This window comes from Pristiophorus japonicus, chromosome 14 (genome assembly GCF_044704955.1).
Source record: "Pristiophorus japonicus isolate sPriJap1 chromosome 14, sPriJap1.hap1, whole genome shotgun sequence".
Classification (NCBI taxonomy): Eukaryota; Metazoa; Chordata; class Chondrichthyes; family Pristiophoridae; genus Pristiophorus; species Pristiophorus japonicus.
This window is the reverse complement of record NC_091990.1, coordinates 156,702,216-156,723,879: the sequence shown is the minus strand read 5'-3', so window position 1 is coordinate 156,723,879 and position 21,664 is coordinate 156,702,216. Positions and strand designations below refer to the sequence as shown.

General features: G+C 48.6%; 1 protein-coding gene across 2 annotated transcripts in view; it reads left to right on the top strand.

Moving 5' to 3' along the window:
• The window catches only part of LOC139280160 (transmembrane 7 superfamily member 3-like), a 59,622-nt gene that overhangs the window by 23,915 nt on the left and 14,043 nt on the right, over nt 1-21,664 (top strand). For both annotated transcript variants that reach the window (XM_070899706.1, XM_070899707.1), the window contains exon 6: nt 21,298-21,475. In XM_070899706.1, coding sequence (XP_070755807.1) covers nt 21,298-21,475 — 178 coding nt within the window. The remainder of the gene's footprint in view (nt 1-21,297; nt 21,476-21,664) is intronic.

The following is a 21,664-nucleotide window of genomic DNA, read 5'->3' as shown; positions in this document are numbered from 1 at the left end:
TCCCCCCACCCCCCCGCCCCCCCCCCCCCCCAAAAAGCGTATTCAGCTCAGAGGGGGTTCCAACGGTGCACACTTCTGCTGAAATCGGCGGGGTGAAACAGCGATAAAGGGGCTGTGGTGATGTCATCAGACTGCGCACCACTGCTACGTGGCTATGCCACCCATTTTCAGCACTTGAGATTTTTTTTCAGCAGTGAGCCCACCAGGTTTTTGTCGGTTCACTTGGCCGTGGAACGCGACACCACTGGACGAGGTTAACGGACTATTCCCGCGATTGGGGCGATTTTTGGAGGAAAGCTTTGCTTATGTTTTTTCCCCTGCATTGAACCTGTTGAGTGATGTTCAGAGATATTGTGAGTTCTGAGGACTTTCGGCTCTTAGTCTTTAGTGGAGGCCTGTAGGCCTCATTCTGTGCTGCAGAGGCCTGCTTAGCAGGGTGCAGCCTGAAAAAGAATGGGATCAGTGTTGGCAGGGCAACACCTGGCAGACGCAGAGCAGCACGCAGGAGAAGGCGTCGCCATCAGCGGGCAAGGGAGGCAGCAACCATGAGAGATGGGTCTGCAGATGTACCCAGACGTGTAGCTAGAGAGGGTGGCCAGGAGGGAGATGGACATCATCCAGCTGCCAGGGGAGGTGGCCAACGCAGAGGTGGGGGAAGGAGGCCCTACCCTCAAAGGGTCTATAGGCCTCGGTTCTCCTTCCTCCAGCTCAGTGATGAGCAATGCCTGCGAAGGCTTAAGATTTAGGAAAGACGTACTCGGGGAGCTCTATACTGTCCTGCACGAAGATCTCCAGCCCCTCAACGCTGAGGACTGCCCTGATCGTAGATACCAAGGTGACCATCGCCTTGAAATTTTATGCCACATGGTCTTTCTAGTCTGCCACTGCAGACATTGGCAACATCCCGCAATTCTCCGCACGTTGGTGCATTCGGCAGGTCACAGATGCACTCTACAGGAGAAGGTTGCAGGACATCTCTTTCCCTATGACGAGGGACAAGGAGGTGCAGCGCAGGATGGATTTGCCCGAATTGCAGGCTTCCCGAGGGTGCAGGATGCGATAGACTGCACACACGTTGGGCTGAGGGCACCACGGCATCACCCCAAGATCTTTGTGAACTGCAAGGGCTTCCACTTGCTAAATCTGCAGCTTGTGTGTGACCACCAGCGTCGGATCCTGGCAGTTGATGCGAAGTACCCAGGAAGCAGCCATGATTCCTTCCTTCTGCGCCAGACCAGTTTGCCTGCCCTCTTCACCGACCCGAATCAGGATTGCGGTTGGCTGCTTGGGGACAAGGGATATCCCCTGTCCACCTGGTTGCTCACTCCACTGCAGAACCCCAGGACAGCGCCAGAGCATGCATACAATGACGCTCATTGTGCCACCAGGTACATCATCGAGCACTGCATTGGGATCCTTAAGCAGAGGTTCCGTTGCCTGAACCGCTCTGGTGGCACCTTGCAGTACTCTCCTCAGCAGGTCTCCATATTCATGGTGGTCTGCTGCATGCTGCTCAATCTGGCCGTCCTGAGGGGCCAGCTGCTGGAGGTCGAACTAGCAGTGCCACCTGATGTGGAGGAGGATCCCAGTCGCCACCGAGCTAGGAGGCGTCGTCCTCCTCGCCATCCTGCAAGGGAGGTGTAGCTGCATCTCATAGCTGCTCGCTTCAGTTAATCCCAGCCACACATGACCCTTCAGCTCCCACTTTAAATGGCCATCACAATGAGTGCCTTCATGCAAAATTGCCCACTCCCAAATGAAACACCTGGCCAGATACGTGCCAAAAGTAAAGATTTATCAAAATACTCAATTCAGTGCAAAAACACAACATAAACAAAAAGACTCCCATCAACTAACAACAATAATTATCGCTTACCCTTGTGCATGTCCTTATAACACCTTTTGTGCGTAACGCCCCTCACACTACACCTAAGTGTCTCCCCTGTGGCTGCATCATGGGTCTGGGAAAGCTGCTATGTTTGTTGTGTGGGAGCTACAGCTGTCCTTCTAGGACTCCCTCAAACACCTTTGGGCCTGGAAGGGCTGGATGCAGACTGGCCAGCACCCTTCTGGGAAACATAAAAAATAGGTGCAGGAGCAGGCCATTTGGCCCTTCGAGCCTGCACCACCATTCAATATGATCATGGCTGATCATGCAACTTCAGTACCCCATTCCTGCTTTCTCTCCATATCCCTTGATCCCTTTAGCCTTAAGGGCCACATCTAACTCCCTTTTGAATATATCTAACGAACTGGCTTCGACAACTCTCTGCGGTGGAGAATTCCACAGGTTCACAATTCTCTGAGTGAAGAAGTTTCTCCTCATCTCAGTCCTAAATGGCTTACCCCTTATCCTTAGACTGTGACCACTGGTTCTGGACTTCCCCCAACATCGGGGACATTCTTCCTGCATCTAATCTGTCCAATCCAGTCAGAATCTAATTCTTCTAAAATCCATTGAATATAAGCCTAATCGATCCAGTCTTTCTTCATATGTCAGTCTTGTCATCCCGGGAATCAGCCTGGTGAACCTTCGCTGCACTCCCTCAATAGCAAGAATGTCCTTCCTCAGATTAGGAGACCAAAACTGCACACAATACTCCAGGTGTGGCCTTACCAAGGCCTTGTACAACTGCAGTAAGACCTCCCTGCTCCTATACTCAAATCCTCTCGCTATGAAGGCCAACATGCCATTTGCCGCCTTCACCGCCTGCTGTACCTGTATGGCAACTTTCAATGACTGATGAACCATGACACCCGGGTCTCGTTGCACCTCCCCCTTTACTAAGCAGACACCATTCAGATAATAATCTGCCTTCCTGTTTTTACCACCAAAGTGGATAACCTCACATTTATCAACATTATACCGCATCTGCCATGTATTTGCCCACTCAACTAACCTGTCCAAGTCACCCTGCAGCCTCTTAGCATCCTCCTTACAGCTCACGCTGCCACCCAGCTTAGTGTCATCTGCACACTTGGAGATATTACATTCAATTCCTTCGTCCAAATCATTGATGTATATTGTAAATAGCTGGGGTCCCAGCACTGAACCTTGCGGTACCCCACTAGTCACTGCCTGCCATTCTGAAAAGGAAGGTAGTGGCTCGGGTGGAACCATGTGTGGAGGTCGGGGGCCAGGAATGCTGTGATCCTGAGAGCACATCATCAAGATCCTGGTCTGAGGAGTCTGCATCACTCCCCGCGGGGCGGCACCTTACACCACCACCAAGGTGAGCGAGGTCAGGTCGGTGCAGCGGCATGAAACTGGAAGGTTCCTTGCGGCCCGTGTTGGTCCCAGCTGCGGATGCAACACTGAGGTGTCTGGTGGCATCGAGCTGAGACTGCATAAGAGCAGCCACAGTTTCCAATCCACCAGAGATGGCAGCAGTAAGATGCTCCGTGGCCTGTTGCCCAGAGAGCATAAGAACATTCTGAGCTTCCAGGGCCGCAGCAATCCTCTCCATTCCAGCACCGATGCGATTGTTCGCTCATGCCTGTGCTGAAATGGCAGCTGCCACATCACCTGCAGGTTACAGCACAGTTGGATTCGCATGGACAACCTGGGAGCCCACCATCGTCTGCACACTGGCAATGATGGGCTACGTGGAGTGCGCAGAGCTGTCGAATATGCAGGTGGCGGACTACTCCATGCTCTTCACCACTTCCGACAGGCTCTCTGGCACCTTTGCCAGTGCCCCCAACACCTGGGAATGCATGGCCTCCACCCTTCTCTCGTAAGCCAATACATCGATGGCATCATCTGAGTCCTTGTCAACAGAACTCCGGTGCAGACTCCCGGCACCCCCCGGGAGAGGTGGCAACTAAGGTTGCCTAGCCCTATCACCATGCTGCAGCTCGCTAGTCCCTGATGCAACACCCAGTGCTGCCCCACCTACCATCTCAACTACTTCAGACCACGCGCTCCCGCCAGTATTTGAGTTGGCATGTGTGGGTGGAAGCAGTGACGCGCTTGTGCCACTGTGTCACCCCTCACCCCTCACCCCTCATCATCCCTCACCCCTCATCATCCCTCACCCCTCATCATCCCTCATCCCTCTTCATCCCTCATCCCTCTTCATCCCTCATCAGTTGTCTGGATGAGCCGGGGAGTGCTGACGAAGATCTCCATCGCTTGAGGCCTCAATGTCATCATCAGTGCTGGTCGAGATTGGAGGGCTTTTGTCCACAGGCCTGTGCTTCAGGTCTGCAGGTGGTGTGTCCATTTGTGCTGTGCTGCCACTCCGTGTTTCATCTGCAAGCATAAATGGGAGAAGGTTTACCGTGAGGGGGAGGTGGGGGATTGACGCATGGAGCCTGCAACTAGCACTCTTTGGACAGAAAAGCACAGTCGACACTGGCGCATTCAAGTAACGAGCACATTCAACGAAGGCCTCACTTACCCATGCTGCCCATATCGGTGTCGCCAGTTCCGCTGCCCACAGGGGGAATGTCATCTGCAAGCATAAATGGGAGAAGGGCTGCCGTGAGGGGGAGGTGGGGGATGAAGTCATGGGGGATGAAGTCATGGAGGATGCAACTAGCAGACTTCCATGAAGGAAAGGAATGGTAGGCGCTGGCGCATTGAAGGAGAGATGTCACTTACCCACTTCGATGGCTGCACGACCGTCAGCCACAGGAAATACAGCATGGCCGCCGATCTGAGCCCTCTGCTCTAAAGGTGTGAGCCCCTGTATGTCTGCATCACCATCACCGGTCATCCTTCGCGCACCTCTATTGTGTGCCAATTTAGCCTGCAAAAGAAAGCATGGTTGTTGAGTATGACTGTGATGACGCATTAGGAATGTGTGCACAAGTGTTTGTCCATGACCTGCAGCTGAAAGTGTGAGATAAACGGGAGCCTCCATTGTGAGAACACACACACAAAAATATAGAAGCGTGAAAAATGAAATGTTGGTTGAGTGACTAAACAGTGAGTATGGGAAATAAGAGCATGTTGAAGGAGAGTGTCGCGGATGCAAGGTCGGCAGTTGGTGGAATCTCTTCCAGAATGCACTGGTGTCCTCTGATATATCGAGGTGCCTGACACCAACTCTGCTATCTCATTCCAGCAGTTATTTATCACCTGTCTGCTTGGTCTCCCCACATTACTGGCTGTCTACCCTCCACACCTTGCAATCAGGGTCTCGAGCTCCACATCTGTAAACCTATTTGCCCTCCTTCCTGCTCTCATGCCAGCCATCCTTCTCTTTCTCCCCTGCCCCCTGGGCCTAGCTGCAAACCCTGACCTTTAAAAAGGCCAGGGAGCAGCTGGCTCGTTGGAAACACTTGCCTGCATGCTGAATTTCTTCGTGGGAATTCTGCTCCAATGAAGACAGCCACACCGCTAAAAAAAAATGCACTTTGCAAGGGTTCCTTAGCACTGGAACCTATTTTTTGACTTTTGGAGCTGAATATCGGGCCCAAAGAAGTCAGGAGGAGTGCCAGGTTTCTAGCGGTGCTGAATTTTGGCCCCCCGGTATAACTTCCCTGTTCTTTTTCAAAATAGTGCAATGGGATTTTCACGCCCATCTGAGAGCAGATTGGGCCCCGGTTTAACATATCATCTTAAAAGCGGCACATCCGACAGTGCAGCACTCCCTCAGTACTGGAGTGTCAACCTGGATTTTTAAGCTCAAATCTCTGGAGTGGGACTTGAACCCACAACCAACTGGCTCCGAGGAGAGAGTGCTATCAACTGAGCCATGGCTGACACTCCTAGTTCATTGGTAGAAATCTGTAATTGAGTATAGGCAAGGAGGGCCCTGTTAAAGTGGGACATAAAATCATATGGATAGATTTTTTGAGCACATTCTGTTGGAAAACAGAAAAAATGTACTAAATCTGAAACTATTTGGCAGGTATCCTACACAGCAATCATTAGGCAGTTTATTGTATCTATAGCTGTACAGCACATTAAGCTTGCCTTATTTTCATCAACCACTGCCACCGTACGGGTCTATATTATACACCGTAGTCTCTGTTCAATGTTCTTTTACTCCTATGAGTTTTCTAAGATCTTGGCTCTCGGTGCTTTTAATGCAACTGGAATTGATGCCATGCTGGAATTCATCATGAAACACTCTGCAAAGTTCCAACAAATATTTGATAAACTTAAATGCCATTTTACTGATGCGTTCGCTTGCCTCTTAAGCCTGCTAAGATATTCTCACACTTCTATCTTCAGTTGCACTCTTTAAATAGTCCTTTAGAGTTCTTGGATTGGATTTTAATGGGGAAGGTGGGTTGGAGATGGCCGGGAAACCTGGGAGAAAAGGTTTCCCACAGGCCCTATCAACTTTAATGGCGGGGCCTGATTTTCATGCGAGGCCCTTGTTTTCCCGCCCGCAGCCAGCCAGATGGACAGGCTGGCTGGCTGCAGCGGAGAGGCTGGCTGGCTGCGGCAGATAGGCCTGCGGCACTAGGCCATGCAGGGGAGGGATTTAGTGGGGGCCGGGCTCAGCCTCCAGGGGATTGTTGGGGAGAGGTGGGGGGGAGGGAAAGTGAGGGAGTGTATGAGAGGATTGTGGACAGTGGGGGTGGTGGAAGAGAGGATCTCCGGTGGGAGGGGGCGAGGAAATCAGAGCTATCCTCCAGAGGATGGTTGGGGAAGAGGCGGGGTGTTGGAGAAAGGGAAGCACCGGGACTTTCTCCAGAGGAGAAGGGGTGGTGGAAAGATCGGGGCCGGCCTCGGGATCATTGGTGCAGGGCTCTGGGAAAGCGATCGGAGGCCTCGTGGAGGGGGTTGGATTAGGCAGGGACCCTGGATCCAGGAGGTAGGAAAAAGGCACTTGCCTCCTGGATGCACAGCTCCTGCCTTGCTGTAACTGCCTGGTTTTACAAGTGTAAAACCCGACCAGCTGCGGTTAAACACAAAATGGAGGTTAAAGAAGAGGCTTCCAGTCTCATTATAGTATTTAATTTGACGTTCTGCCTCCTGGCAACAGTTTGGCTGTCCACCTCCGTTCCTGCTCCTTTCCTGCCTCTGGAAGGCGGGTTCAGTTCGGGTTTCTGACTTTTTTTTAACAATTTAACTAACCCCTGCTCCTAACCCACCTGTTTTTTTTTAAGGTTAAAATTCTCCCCTCCCCCCCCCCCCCCCCCCCCATTGTGTCAGTTTTGTTCTTTGTATGGCAACGTAATTTTGCAACCGGTTTGCTGAACTCTGAAATCTACATCTGTTTATTGCATTTTTTCCCCTTGTTAGATCACAAGTTAAGTTTTAATGGCAAAATATCTTTGGGCATAGATTGCAAAATTGGATGCAGGACCAGTAGATTTATTCTCCCTGACCAGATGAATTTCATATTAATGAGTTCTGTTTGTCACCATTTAATGTTATATATTGAAGAACTGCATAGTGAATTGAAGTAACTCTCCAATACTGGTTCCCAGTTCTGGTACTGTTTAAGCCACTCGGTTTTTATTATGCTGAGCAGTTTTTCCATAGCAAGATGCACTTTAAAGCAGTTGCCCCTGTGTAAGTTTGCATATGTGCAGTTGTTTTCAAGTTTTAAGTTTTGAAATTGTCTTATAATGGCATCTTTCACGACGTCCGAATGTACCAAAGTTCTTTGCACTTTGTACTTTGGAGGTGTAGTCACTATTGTAATATAGGAATGATGGCAGCCAATTTGTGCACAGCAAGCTGTCACAAACAGCAATAAGATAAATGACAAGATGAAACATCACCAGATCAGTCTTTCTGATGCTAATATATTTCCTGTGGCTGAGTGAGGTCTGTACAGGACAATGATGGCTGAACTACTTCACCGGTCTGTGCCGTGATAGCCTTGGGCTCCAGATTGGCGTTATCTTTACCCTCCTTTACTTGTGACCGACTGCACACTACTTGGCATTTGTATTGTCGGCTGAGGCAGTCTTGCTGTCTGAGGTGTGTAAGATCTCAATCTCTGGCATTAAATTGACAGTGAGACTGATTCTTTTAAAACAATTCGGAATAGTTTATTAAACACACACATGCACATTTATCAGCAGTCGTCGGCTATCCTACGGATCGACTTAGTTACAACAGATACAAAGTTTCAATAATGATTTATAAAAAGGTAAACATCACTCCTCTGGCTGGCTGAACCCATGGCTTGCTGTTTCGGCTGGTATAATCTCACCTTCAACATTTATACATACAGAATCAATCTTATCATTAATAAACACTTTTATTCTTACAAACTCTCCACCTTGAGGGGGAAATATCCTTATTGACTCCTCATTTGGTTTATCTCCTCGGGGCTCACATATCATAAACATTGAGAGGGTTCTGATAGCTCTGCTGTTTATGTTTCTGTGAGCTGGATGACCGCTGGATAATGGGTTTTAAACTTTGAGAGAAAGAGAAAAGTGAATGGCCTGACTTGGTCCCCACCTCGTAAGGTATCATCATCATAGGCAGTCCCTCGGAATCGAGGAAGACTTGCTTCCACTCCTGAAGTGAGTTCTTTGGTGGCTGAACAATCCAATACGAGAGCCACAGACTCTGTCACAGGCGGGACAGATATTCGCCGAGGGAACGGGTGTGTGGGACTGGTTTGCCGCACGCTCCTTCCGCTGCCTGCGCTTGACCTCTTCACGCTCTCAGTGTTGAGATTAGAAGAGCTCAACGCCCTCCCGGATGCACTTTCTCCACCTAGGTCGGTCTTCGGCCAAGGACTCCCAGATGTCAGTGGTGATGTCGCACTTTATCAGGGAGGCTTTGAGGGTGTCCTTGTAATGTTTCCGCTGCCCACCTTTGGCTCGTTTGCCGTGAAGGAGCACTTGCTTTGGGAGTCTCATGTCTGGCATGCGAATTATGTGGCCTGCCCAGCGGAGCTGATCATGTGTGCTCAGTGCTTCAATGCTGGGGACGCCGATGTTGATGCGCCTGTCCTCCCAGGGGATTTGTAGGATCTTGCGGAGACATCATTGGTGATATATCTCCAGCGACTTGAGGTGTCCACTGTACATGGTCCATGCCTTTGAGCCATACAGGAGGGCGGGTATTACTATAGCCCTGTAGACCATGAGCTTGGTGGTAGATTTGACGGCCTGTTCTTCGAACACTCTTTTCGTCAGACAGCCGAAGGCTGCACTGGAGACGGTGTTGAATCTCCGCATCAATGTCTGCTCTTGTTAAGAGGCTCCCGAGGTATGGGAAATGGTCCACGTTGTCAAGGGCCACGCCGTGAATCTTGATGACTGGGGGACAGAGGTGTGCGGTGAGGCCAGGCTGGTGGAGGACCTTTGTCTTACGGATGTTGAGCGTAAGGCCCATGCTTTCATATGCCTCGGTGAATACATCGAATATATCCTGGAGTCAGCTTCAATGTGTGCAGAAGCAGGTGTCGTCCTCGTACTGTAGCTCAACGACAGAGGTTGAGGTGATCTTGGACCTGGCCTGGAGGTGGCGTAGGTTAACCAGCTTCCCACTGGTTCTGTAGTTTAGTTCCACTCCAGCGGGGAACTTGTTGACTGTGACGTGGAGCATGGCAGCGAGGAAAATTAAGAGGGTTGGTGCAATGACACAGCCCTGTTTGACCTTGGTCCGGACGTGGGATTGAGTCTGTAATGGATCCATTGGTAAGGATCTTAGCCTGTATGTCGTCATGGTGCAAGCGAAGGATGTTGACAAACTTTTGGGGGCATCCGAAACGGAGGAGGACGCTCCATAGGCGCTCACGGTTGACCGTGTCAAATGCCTTTGTAAGATCGAAAAAGGCCATGTATAAGGACTGCTGCTGCTGTCGTGCTGCAAAGATCATGTCCGTTGTGCCCCGTAGGGGATGAAATCCGTACTGATTCCGGGAGGAACTCCTCGGCCACAGGGAGAAGAACATTAAGGAGAACTCTAGCTACAACTTTCCCAGTGGCTGATGGCAGGGAGATTCCCCTGTAGTTGCTGCAGTTGGACTTGTCCCCTTTTTTAAAGATGGTCACAATCATTGCATCTCTGAGATCTCCCGGCATGCTCTCCTCCCTCCAGATGAGAGAGATGAGGTCATGTATCCGCGCCAACAGCGCCTCTCCGCCATACTTTAGCGCCTCAGCAGGGATTCCATCTGCTGCCGTAGCCTTGTTATTCTTGAGCTGTTTTATGGCTTTGCCTGCCTCATGCAACGTTGAGGTTTCACTGAGATGGTGGCGGTCAGGTGCTGCGGGATGGAGTAGAGAACACTTGAGTCAAAGGCAGAGTCTCGATTTGAGGAGATCTTCGAAGTGCTCCTTTCAGCGGGCCCTGACCGTCTCGGTGTCCTTCATGCATGTTTCCCCATTCTTGGCCAGGAGTGGGGTGGGGCCTTAGGAGTTTAGACCGTAGGTGGCCTTGACTGCAGTGAAGAATCCTCGCATATCATGGCTGTCGGCCAGTTGTTGTATCTCCTGTGCTTTCTCCATCCACCACTTGTTCTTCAGGTCTCGGGTTTTTTGTTGGACCTCAGCCTTGAGCCGTCTGCAACGTTGTTTTGTAGCTCCCGAGTTGGGTTGTTGCTTGAGGCTCAGAAATGCTCTGCACTTGCGATCTATTAGTTCTTGGATCTCCTGATCATTTTCATCAAACCAGTCCTGATGTTTTCTGGTTGAGTAACCAAGTGTCTCTTCACAGGCACTGGTTATAGAAGCCTAGAGGACAGACCAAGCGCTGTGGGCATTCAGCATCTCTGGGTCATCAAGGTATGCCAGATTAGCTGTGGGGTGCTGGCTGTATAGGGCTCTCTGAGCTGGGTCCTTACGTGCCCTGGCATTGACTTTTTTACGGCACTGCTTCTGCTGTCGCCTCTGCTTTGGGGCTAATTTAATATCGATGATGGATCGGATTAGGTGGTGGTCCATCCAGCAGTCGTCCGCTCCTGTCATGGCGCGGGTGATGCACACATCCTTGTGATCCCTAGCTCGGACGAGTCGAGCAGGTGCCAGTGTTTGGAGTGAGGATGTTGCCACGATGCCTTATATTTGTCCCTCTGGCGGAACAGAGTTTTGGTAATGAGTTTATGCTCTGGACATTTTGTCAGGAGTAGGGTACCACTGGAGTTGGCTTTCTCTATCCCCTCTCTGCCAATCACGCCTCCCCAGAGGGAGTCTTTGCCGACCCTGGCATTAAAGTCACCAAGGAGGATCAGTTTGTCGCCCGTGGGGACGTGGGACAGGGATGTCTCGAGGTTGGAATAAAAATCCTCTTTGGCCTCATCCATTGCATCGAGTGTTGGGGCGTACGCACTGATGACTGTGGCGCCTTGGTTCCGGGATAGGATGAGATGAAGAGTCATGAGGCGTTCATTAACCCCGTAGGCGGAGTCTTTGAGGCAGTCGACCAGCTCATTTTTGACGGCGAAGCTGACTCCGTGAAGGCGGCGTTCTTCCTCTGGTTTTCCTTTCCAGAAAAAGGTGTAACCTCCACCTTGTTCCTTGAGCTGGCCTTCCCCTGCCGGCCGGGTCTCGCTTAGGGCGGCGATGTCGATGTCAAAATGTCTTGCGTTCCCGGGCAACTATGGCGGTGCGGCGTTCCGGCCTGTTGCTGTTGGAATTGTCCATGAGGGTCCTGACTTTCCAGGTCCCGAACTTCATATTAACGAAGTTGAAGATGCCTGTGCATGAGTTCTTTTAACATGGGGGGGCTGCTGCACACCAGCAACCACACGGGCTTGACGGAGCTAGGTCATGGTCCAGTGGCAATAGGGTCCAAGACGACTGGAGACCAGGCACTGCTGTATGAGCCTGATTGGCTACGGAGGGGTGTTGGCCGCAAGCTCGGCGCCGAGTCGCGCCATTGATGGTAGGTGGCCCGTGGCTTGATTGGGGGGCAGGCATTAGGAAGGTCAGCTGTCCACTGGGGGATGTTTTACGAAGTTTCTTCGAGTTTCCAAGGTTATTTAAAAGTTTCTTAAATGTTTAAAAGTATTTCCAAATTGTATAAAAAGTAACTCGGGTTGTTTAAAAAGTTTAAAAGTTGATTAAGCGCCTAAGATGTAAGTCAGCGCCGGCCCCCAGAGTCCCTTTGGCCGGTTGGATGCCGGCCCCCAGAGTCTCAGTCGGAGTAGCCTTTTGACACAAAGGTGTAGGCCACACTTGGGGGATTTACTATAGTACAATAACATCTCTAGTGGAGACTCTCCCCTTCCCGTATCTTCAGTGCACTATTGCTTCTCAAAGCACATTGATGATTGATGCTGTTCGTGAGCCATGCTGCAGCTCCCACTTCTCATTGTGCGAGGCCCCTTGGGGAAGAGTGACCATAATATGGTGGAATCCTGCATTAGGATGGAGAATGAAACAGTTAATTCAGAGACCATGGTCCAGAACTTAAAGAAGGGTAACTTTGAAGGTATGAGGCGTGAATTGGCTAGGATAGATTGGCGAATGATACTTAAGGGGTTGACTGTGGATGGGCAATGGCAGACATTGAGAGACCGCATGGATGAATTACAACAATTGTACATTCCTGTCTGGCGTAAAAATAAAAAAGGGAAGGTGGCTCAACCGTGGCTATCTAGGGAAATCAGGGATAGTATTAAAGCCAAGGAAGTGGCATACAAATTGGCCAGAAATAGCAGCGAACCTGGGGACTGGGAGAAATTTTGAACTCAGCAGAGGAGGACAAAGGGTTTGATTAGGGCAGGGAAAATGGAGTACGAGAAGAAGCTTGCAGGGAACATTAAGGCGGATTGCAAAAGTTTCTATAGGTATGTAAAGAGAAAAATGTTAGTAAAGACAAACATAGGTCCCCTGCAGTCAGAATCAGGGGAAGTCATAACGGGGAACAAAGAAATGGCAGACCAATTGAACAAGTACTTTGGTTCAGTATTCACTAAGGAGGACACAAACAACCTTCCGGATATAAAAGGGGTCAGAGGGTCTAGTAAGGAGGAGGAACTGAGGGAAATTTTTATTAGTCGGGAAATTGTGTTGGGGAAATTGATGGGATTGAAGGCCGATAAATCCCCAGGGCCTGATGGACTGCATCCCAGAGTACTTAAGGAGGTGGCCTTGGAAATAGCGGATGCATTGACAGTCATTTTCCAACATTCCATTGACTCTGGATCAGTTCCTATCGAGTGGAGGGTAGCCAATGTAACCCCACTTTTTAAAAAAAGGAGGGAGAGAGAAAGCAGGGAATTATAGATCGGTCAGCCTGACCTCAGTAGTGGGTAAAATGATGGAATCAATTATTAAGGATGTCATAGCAGCGCATTTGGAAAATGGTGACATGATAGGTCCAAGTCAGCATGGATTTGTGAAAGGGAGATCATGCTTGACAAATCTTCTGGAATTTTTTGAGGATGTTTCCAGTAAAGTGGACAAAGGAGAACCAGTTGATATGGTATATTTGGACTTTCAGAAGGCTTTCGACAAGGTCCCACACAGGAGATTAATGTGCAAAGTTAAAGCACATGGGATTGGGGGTAGTGGATTGAGAACTGGTTGTCAGACAGGAAGCAAAGAGTAGGAGTAAATGGGTACTTTTCAGAATGGCAGGCAGTGACTAGTGGGGTACCGCAAGGTTCTGTGCTGGGGCCCCAGCTGTTTACATTGTACATTAATGATTTAGACGAGGGGATTAAATGTAGTATCTCCAAATTTGCGGATGACACTAAGTTGGGTGGCAGTGTGAGCTGCGAGGAGGATGCTATGAGGCTGCAGAGTGACTTGGATAGGTTAGGTGAGTGGGCAAATGCGTGGCAGATGAAGTATAATGTGGATAAATGTGAGGTTATCCACTTTGGTGGTAAAAACAGAGAGACAGACTATTATCTGAATGGTGACAGATTAGGAAGGGGGAAGGTGCAGTGAGACCTGGGTGTCATGGTACATCAGTCATTGAAGGTTGGCATGCAGGTACAGCAGGCGGTTAAGAAAGCAAATGGCATGTTGGCCTTCATAGCGAGGGGATTTGAGTACAGGGGCAGGGAGGTGTTGCTACAGTTGTATAGGGCCTTGGTGAGGCCACACCTGGAGTATTGTGTACAGTTTTGGTCTCCTAACTTGAGGAAGGACGTTCTTGCTATTGAGGGAGTGCAGCGAAGATTCACCAGACTGATTCCCTGGATGGTGGGACTGACCTATCAAGAAAGACTGGATCAACTGGGCTTGTATTCATTGGAGTTCAGAAGAGTGAGACTGGACCTCATAGAAACGTTTAAAATTCTGACGGGTTTGGACAGGTTGGATGCAGGAAGAATGTTCCCAATGTTGGGAAAGTCCAGAACCAGGGGTCACAGTCTAAGGATAAGGGGTAAGCCATTTAGGACTGAGATGAGGAGAAACTTCTTCACCCAGAGAGTGGTGAACCTGTGGAATTCTCTACCACAGAAAGTAGTTGAGGCCAATTCACTAAATATATTCAAAAGGGAATTAGATGAAGTCCTTACTACTCGGGGGATCAAGGGGTATGGCGAGAAAGCAGGAAGGGGGTACTGAAGTTTCATGTTCAGCCATGAACTCATTGAATGGCGGTGCAGGCTAGAAGGGCTGAATGGTCTGCTCCTGCACCTATTTTCTATGTTTCTATGTTTCTATCTTCACTCGGCTTCGGTCGTGACCAGTGTCGTCCTGACAATCGTGAGGATCCGTAACATGGTCTGTGGGAAACAAGATCAGTGCAGTATATACTCTTTGGCAGTTTTTGATTGATTAATGTGAAACCACTTCTTGTACTTAACACCCTTCTTCCCCAGTAACTGAATCAAATAAACTGCAGGGTTCAATCGGTCTATAATCTTATGTGCTCCCCACCACCTGGGCTCAAAGACAGCTGCTTTTTCCCATAATTTGGAATCATTACTGAGTCTCCTACCTCGTATTCAAAGGGACGCACTTTCTTGTCAAAGTATCTTTTAATTTGTCTTCTTGACTTCCCCAATTTGGTGGCCACAAATCGATTGATCTGATCGGTGTGATCTACCACTTGTTCCAGCCACTTGGAACTACATGTTTTTGTTGTCATGGGCTCATTCCTGTTAGTGTTAGCTGGCCTGGTGTTCTCTTGAGCCTCCCCCTCATGGCCTGATATGGGGAGACCCCTGTTGTTCTGAGGTGTGGACCTCATTGCCATTAAGCACATTGGCAGCATGTTCGCCCATTGAATGGAGTGGTCCGTGCACAATTTTTTTAAAACTTTAACTTGAGGGTCCTGTTCCCCCTTTCGACCCCTCCGGATGACTGGGGGTGGTGAGCAATATGTAATTTGTGTTTTATCCCCAACATTTCCTGCAGGTGGGTAAAAATTTTACCGGTAAAGTGTGAACCTTGATCACTATCCACTTGTACTGGTACTCCCCACCTACAAAACACATGACTCAATAGTGTTTTGGCTGCTGTGATTGCAGTGTTGGAGCAGCAGGGGAATGCTTCAATCTATTTAGTGAATTGATCCATCACCACTAGGGCATGCTGAAAATTGCCTTGCGCCTGTGGAAGTGGCCCAATGAAGTCTATCTGGAGGTGAGTCCATGGCCTTTGAGGTGGGGTGCGCTTTGAAGCAAGGCTCGGTTTGTGCATGCGGGAGGATTGTGTTGCAGGTACGGTAGGCATCGTGCCACATATTGGTTGATTGTTTCCCTCATGGAAGGCCACCAAGCTGTGGATGTTACCTTTATAGAAGGTTACCAGAGCTGAATAGTGACCTGCTGTGGATGGGAGTGAAAGAGGGAGAGCAGTTCCTGACCCACCTCTGGTGGAACACACACCACCGGGCAGACATTTGGCTTTCTTTTGAACATCAGCAATTGCTCATCTGAGTCAGGGGCAGTGGCTAGCAGTGGTATTAGGAGCCCAGGCTGGTGGTTGAGGAAGGGGTCTGCCTTCCTCGTGCCAGGTGCTTATAACAGCATATTACCAGTATTGCTACTGCAGGGATTTTAAATCTAGGTGATCTGTTGGGGAGGCCTTGCTAACAAAATCACTATATTCTCTATCTCCCCATCAATCTCCGTGTCCTTGGCTGCTCTGTCTTCTCTGGAATTTCCCTCACTATGTGGACCCCCTTTTCTATGGGCTGCTACCTTTCCAAGAAGCAGGGCTGGGATCGCGGTTTAAGATCTGACCAGAGCAGGTGTGACCAGGGCCTTACCGTCTATTGTACAATAGTTATTTTTGTAGTATAAGGGCAAGGAGAGCATGGTGTTTATTGCATAGGAACTATCGGACCAAATATTCGCGGGTCTATCTGAGGTTTCCTTCACGGCAATTAAAAGTGCGGCGATTTCTGCATATTGTGAAGACTGTCTGTTGCATCTTCGTTGGATGGTTCGTTCTGGCAATACCACAGCATACCTGGTGTGAGGGGCTCCTTCAATGTGTATTGAGTACCCATCGATATAGACATCTGGGGCACCCTGTATGGGCTCTTTCTGCATAGGATGGGTCTCAAAGTTAATCAGGGGTAAAGGACATTCTTATAGGTCCGGCTCATAGATCAGAAATTGTGGCAGCAATGTGGTGGGTTTGGAGATGGTATCACTGTCTCTTTCCGTAAATTCCAATGTCCATTTGCTGAGATGCTGCGAGGAAACTAGTGAATCTCCAGGTTTCATCAGTAGTTTCAGAGATGTATGCCCGCTGTGCAGGATTGTCGTCTAACCCAGTAATAAAGGTAAAGTGATGTACTAACCAGAAGACGGCCAGTAGGTGGCGCTCGCATGCGGTATATGTCTTCTGCCCCCTTCAGGAATTCGAGACGCATATGCAATGGGCTGTAATCGATCAGCTCGCATTTGGCACAGAACTGCAGTGAGGCTTTGCTCTGTGGCCCCGACCTCCAAATGGAAGGGCTGCGTGGGATCAAACATGCGGCCCGTATCACTGCAGTTTTTAATTTTAGCCATGGACTGGGTGTGGGTGTCAGTCTATGCCGGGTGTATGTCATCACCCTGCAGTTCTTCTAAATCAAACAGGGGCTTTGCACACTCTGCAAAGCCTGGGTACCTCACCTAACCCAAGAATGATCGTAGGGCTGTTTTGGAAGTAGTTAATGGCAGTCGCTGTATTATCTTCACCTTGAGAGTCGGGGCATGATCCCTCTGGAGAAATGGACAGTCCTAGAAAGGTGACCCATTCTTTTACCAATTGAGCCTTACGGGGATTCACCTTTAGTCCCGCCTGAGCCAACAATGTCAAAAGTTCATGCAAAAGGGACAGATGTTCCTCCATGCTGTCGGCTGCCAGCAGTAGGTCGTCTATGTACTGCAGCAAGCAGGTAGGGTGGGAAAAGTCTTTTAAAATTGCAGCCATTCTTTTATGGAATATCGAGGGGACGTTGTGGAACCAGTGAGGCAGGCATGTCCAGGTGTAGCTCTGCTCTTCAAATGTGAACGCAAATTTGTACTGGTCTTCCCTCTTAACAGGAATGCTCCAGAATCCATTGGCGATGTCGAGGGTCGAGAAATACAGCAGGAATTTGAGATAATATGGTAGGAGTTTTTCTTACTACCGGTGAGCAGGCTGGTGTTACAGAATTTAACTTTCTGTAATCAATAGTTAGTGCCAGCTGCTATCGGGCTTTTTAACCGACCATTTGGGTAAATTGGTCGTGAAAGTGCCTGTCCTAAGAACACCCTGCTCGACTAGGGATTTTATGGTGTCTCAGATATAAGGGTGACTGTCCCTTGGAATGGGGTACTGTTTAGTGAATGAGTGGGGGGGGGGATCCCTCAATCGATTCCTCACCTGCCATTTTTCCACAGTCATGCTTGCATGTGGCAAACACCACTAGGTGTTCCTGAATTCGTTTTCCCACGGCTTCATTTTCGCTCCCCGGAGGGTCATACTCAGAGGGCTTTTTAATAGCAATAACTGAGTGAGCATCTGAAATTTCTATCACTCCTGCTTTATCTCTCAATCCCATCCAAACACAGTCCTGATTATAATCTATCACCGCGCCATACTGATCCAATACATCAGCCCCTACAATTCCCCTTCCGTCGGGGGTGGTCATCAACATCGGCGCTGGGACCTTACAGGTGAGGTCTCCTAACTGAAGTTCAGTGGCCTTCCCTGTATATGCGGTGGCTGTATCACCGTCAAACCCTTTAAGAGTCATACAACCTTTGCCCGCCGCTGCAAGGCATTCAGGGTATGGGGTGTGGATGATGGTAACGGCTGAGCCAGTATCGATGAGCATAATCTGCTGCCTGCCCCCTTTTTAAGACAACAAGGACTACTGGTCTCCCGCTACCGTCGGAACCCCACTTCAGACCAATCTCTGGGGGCCGAACCCTGTCACAGGGTCGATCCTGGAATGGGTCTCTCTAATGAGTGCACCGGTAAATGATTTTATATCCTCCCCGTGGCAATTTGGGTTTGTATGAGCGTTATCAACTGGTCCAATCGTTGATCTGTCCCAGAGGGCTTGGATTCGTCCCTCGGGAGGTATCTATGCGTTGCATCATGGTTCTGTGCTGGTCTGGGTCTGCTGCAGTCTTTTGCTAGGTGGCCTACCTCCTTACAATTAAAGCATTGTCCCTTAAAGGGGTAGTTTTGAGATCCCTCCACCGTTGACCCTGATTTATTTGCAGTGTGTGGTGACTTCACTTTTAACTGGTCTTTTACCATCTCCCAGGCTGTTTGAGCACTGCTCTCCTATCGGTCCACTGATTGTTGGGCCTCATGGCTATGTCCAGGGTGGTTTTAACTAAAGAATGGAGTTGGGTCAGGAACATCGATTTAAATTGTTCCTGGTTCTTTCCTGCTGTAGCATTTGCGGGTGCCTGGTTCTGAGTATGTTGATAGATATCGTACAGGCGATTACTGAAGGCTCTCGGGGTCTCTTCTGGGCACTGCTTGGTCTGATTAAGCAGAGCCACTAAGTTCAAGTTTCAGATCTCTAAATGGTTTAGGATCTCAGCCATGAGTGCATCGGCCGCTGAGGCAGGCTGGAGGACTGCGTCTGGCAGATTATCTTTTAGGGAAGTGCAATAGGCTAAGAGGAGAACTCGTGTTAAGTCTCTTTTCCAACTCTGGGTGACCCCTCCTGAAATTTGTCCATCTCCTGTTAACTTCCAATGAGTCTTCCCCATCATTAATGGGCCCCAACTCGTGGCTATACATCATTATGGGCCCCAGCACCAGATATGGGCCGTGTGTTGGTATGTTTACTGGTGATATGACCGTGTGTATTATGTCATGAAGAAGTGGTTACTACGGCTACGATTGGCTCTTGTGTCTCCAAGGTATCCCATCCTACGGCACTCTCCTGGGGATTATACTGACTGCTCCCCTAACTTACTTTTACTTTTTAGCCTCGCTATTTCTAGTTGGCACTGGAAGTGATCTGCCTCCCTATGTGGCTTCTTAATTACTTTCCTTAATTTTTCCCCATTAGCATCTTCTATCTCTTGCTGGAGCCTCAAGTTTTCCCATTTATATTTTTTTAACTCTAATTTGTTTTCATTTGCTTCAACAATGGCTGCTGTGGCATTTAAATTTGAGAGGTTTTGTTGTTGTAGCAATGAAGCTGCCTGTTTGGCCCCTCTTTCTAATTGCCTAATACTGTGGTTTAATTGACCAATTTCTTGTCTTAAATGCTGTATTTTTCCATCTTTTAACTGCATCACAAGTTGAAGGGCGGCTTTTGTTTTTAATACATTCAATCTCTTTCTTTTCTTTGAATCTCTTTTACTTGCAATTCTTTTAAATCTTGTATCATTTTGGCCTCCTGCCTCATTAATTCCTCATCTCTGCAGGCACAATAAAATGCGCTGAATGCCACGAAACTTTCCGCTGGCTGGCTGGCTGGCTGAACACATGGCCTGCTGTTTCGGCTGTTGAGCAGACGGTTTGCGGTGTGCTCAGGAAATAAGAGAGAGCGAAGTCTTTGGCTTGAGTTCTTATAGCTCTCAAAGCCATTGTTTCTCAAAGCCCCAGGATTGGATCTTGGTTCCAGGGCAGTTCCTTATTGGCTCTCTTCACACGTGTCTGTCTGGAGGACCGGTGCATTCCTTGATTAGGTCAATGGCTTTCCAATACACATCTTTAAGCTCTGTTCAGCCAGAAGACAATATACACACACAACATGCTGGAAGCCTGAGAGCATCCATTTTGTCTTTCAAAACTGTCCTTTCGTATAATCTCTCCTTCAATATTTATACATACACAGAATCAATCTCATTAATAAACACTTTTATTCTTACAGGTGTGGTTAAACACCATCAATTTGAACTCTGGTTCTCGGAATTATTAGTCCAGTAACATAACCACAATGCTTCTGTATGCCTAGACTCTTAATTCCAATGCTTATAACACCAGTAGAGTGCAGCAGGATGACACCTCAATGCTGTGGTAACATGTGGGGATTTGGCTTGATCTCTACCAGATCACGACTGGATGAAAATTACAAGCCATGCAAACACTGCAGACAGACCTTTGTGTTTATGTTGTGTAGAATACAGTAGTCCAGTGGTTATAGTACTGGACTATCACTGCAGAAACAGAAGGGTGGAAGGAGCATAGACCAGTTGAGCCGAATGGCCTGTTTCCATGTTGTAAATTTAATGGGCTGGTATTTCCTATGGCTTACCGCCTGGTTTCTGGGCGATATTGGCCATTGTGGGCGGTAATGAGGTGAGCGGTAATTTCTTACCTGAGGTACGCCGGCGGTTTCGAAGTCCCGCTGAGGAGCGGACCGCCGGCGTGCACCGTCCACTGAGCGGGGACCCATAGGTAACTATGGAAAAAAAACATTTTTAAACGGCCCACGAGGATCAATAGAGCTGGACGGTAGGTATGTAGGTCTGCAAGACAAAGGTAAGTGATTGGTTTTGTACTATTTATTTTCAAAATCTGTTGGGGATTTAATTTAAGTGTGTTGGGAATGTTTTTTTGATTTTTTTTTAAGCTAGGTGTTTTGCAAAATTAATTTTATTTTTCTTGTGTTAGGCCCAACCCACGGCTTCAGGGTAAATTTTTATAGATTTTTAAAATTTATCGCCCATTTTCTTTAGGCACCATCCAATCTAGCCAAAATTGCACTTTTCCACCCAGACTGGGGGTGCACGGCCCATATTTTTCGTTGGGCGGATTTAAAAAAAAAATTTCCGCAAGTTTTTGCCGACGATAATCTTCCCAGCCTTAGTGGTTTTTTGGGTGGGAATCGGGCACTGGCGGACTTTGGGGAAATTTGAACCCAATGTAACTTTGGTGGGCACTGCTTCTTGTGATACTTACCGCTACCTGCTGTTGGCAGCATCCTACCATCCTGAATAGGAGTAAAAGAACTAACATTTACATTCGGGTCAAGATCCACGAATGTCTTACTGTATTTTAGTTTAGTTAATTGGTATACTTGAAGACTAAATGTACGTTCTCTTACAACCATAGATCACGTCAATAAGTTCACATGAGAAGAGTATAGTCTATGGAAACTCGTACGTTGGCACTGGAGTGATATACAATGTTGTTGTCAGGGACCCTCATTTGAAGACCTCTGCGTCTTATGCCCCTGTGTCCACATACGCCTGCAGTTTGTCCTCGGAAGGATACGCATGTAAGGAATCAAGTAAGGAAAATATAACTCCCAGGTATATGAAATTTTATAAAATATATTTGAGTTGTGTCCAGACTCGCAGATGAAAAGGAGAATAGGTGAGAGTCTGGATTGGTGGACAGCTGGGGAGAAGTTGGTTGCTTGATCACCCAGCTCAGCAGATGTGTGACCTGAGGAAATGAGAGGAATTAAAGAATAGTT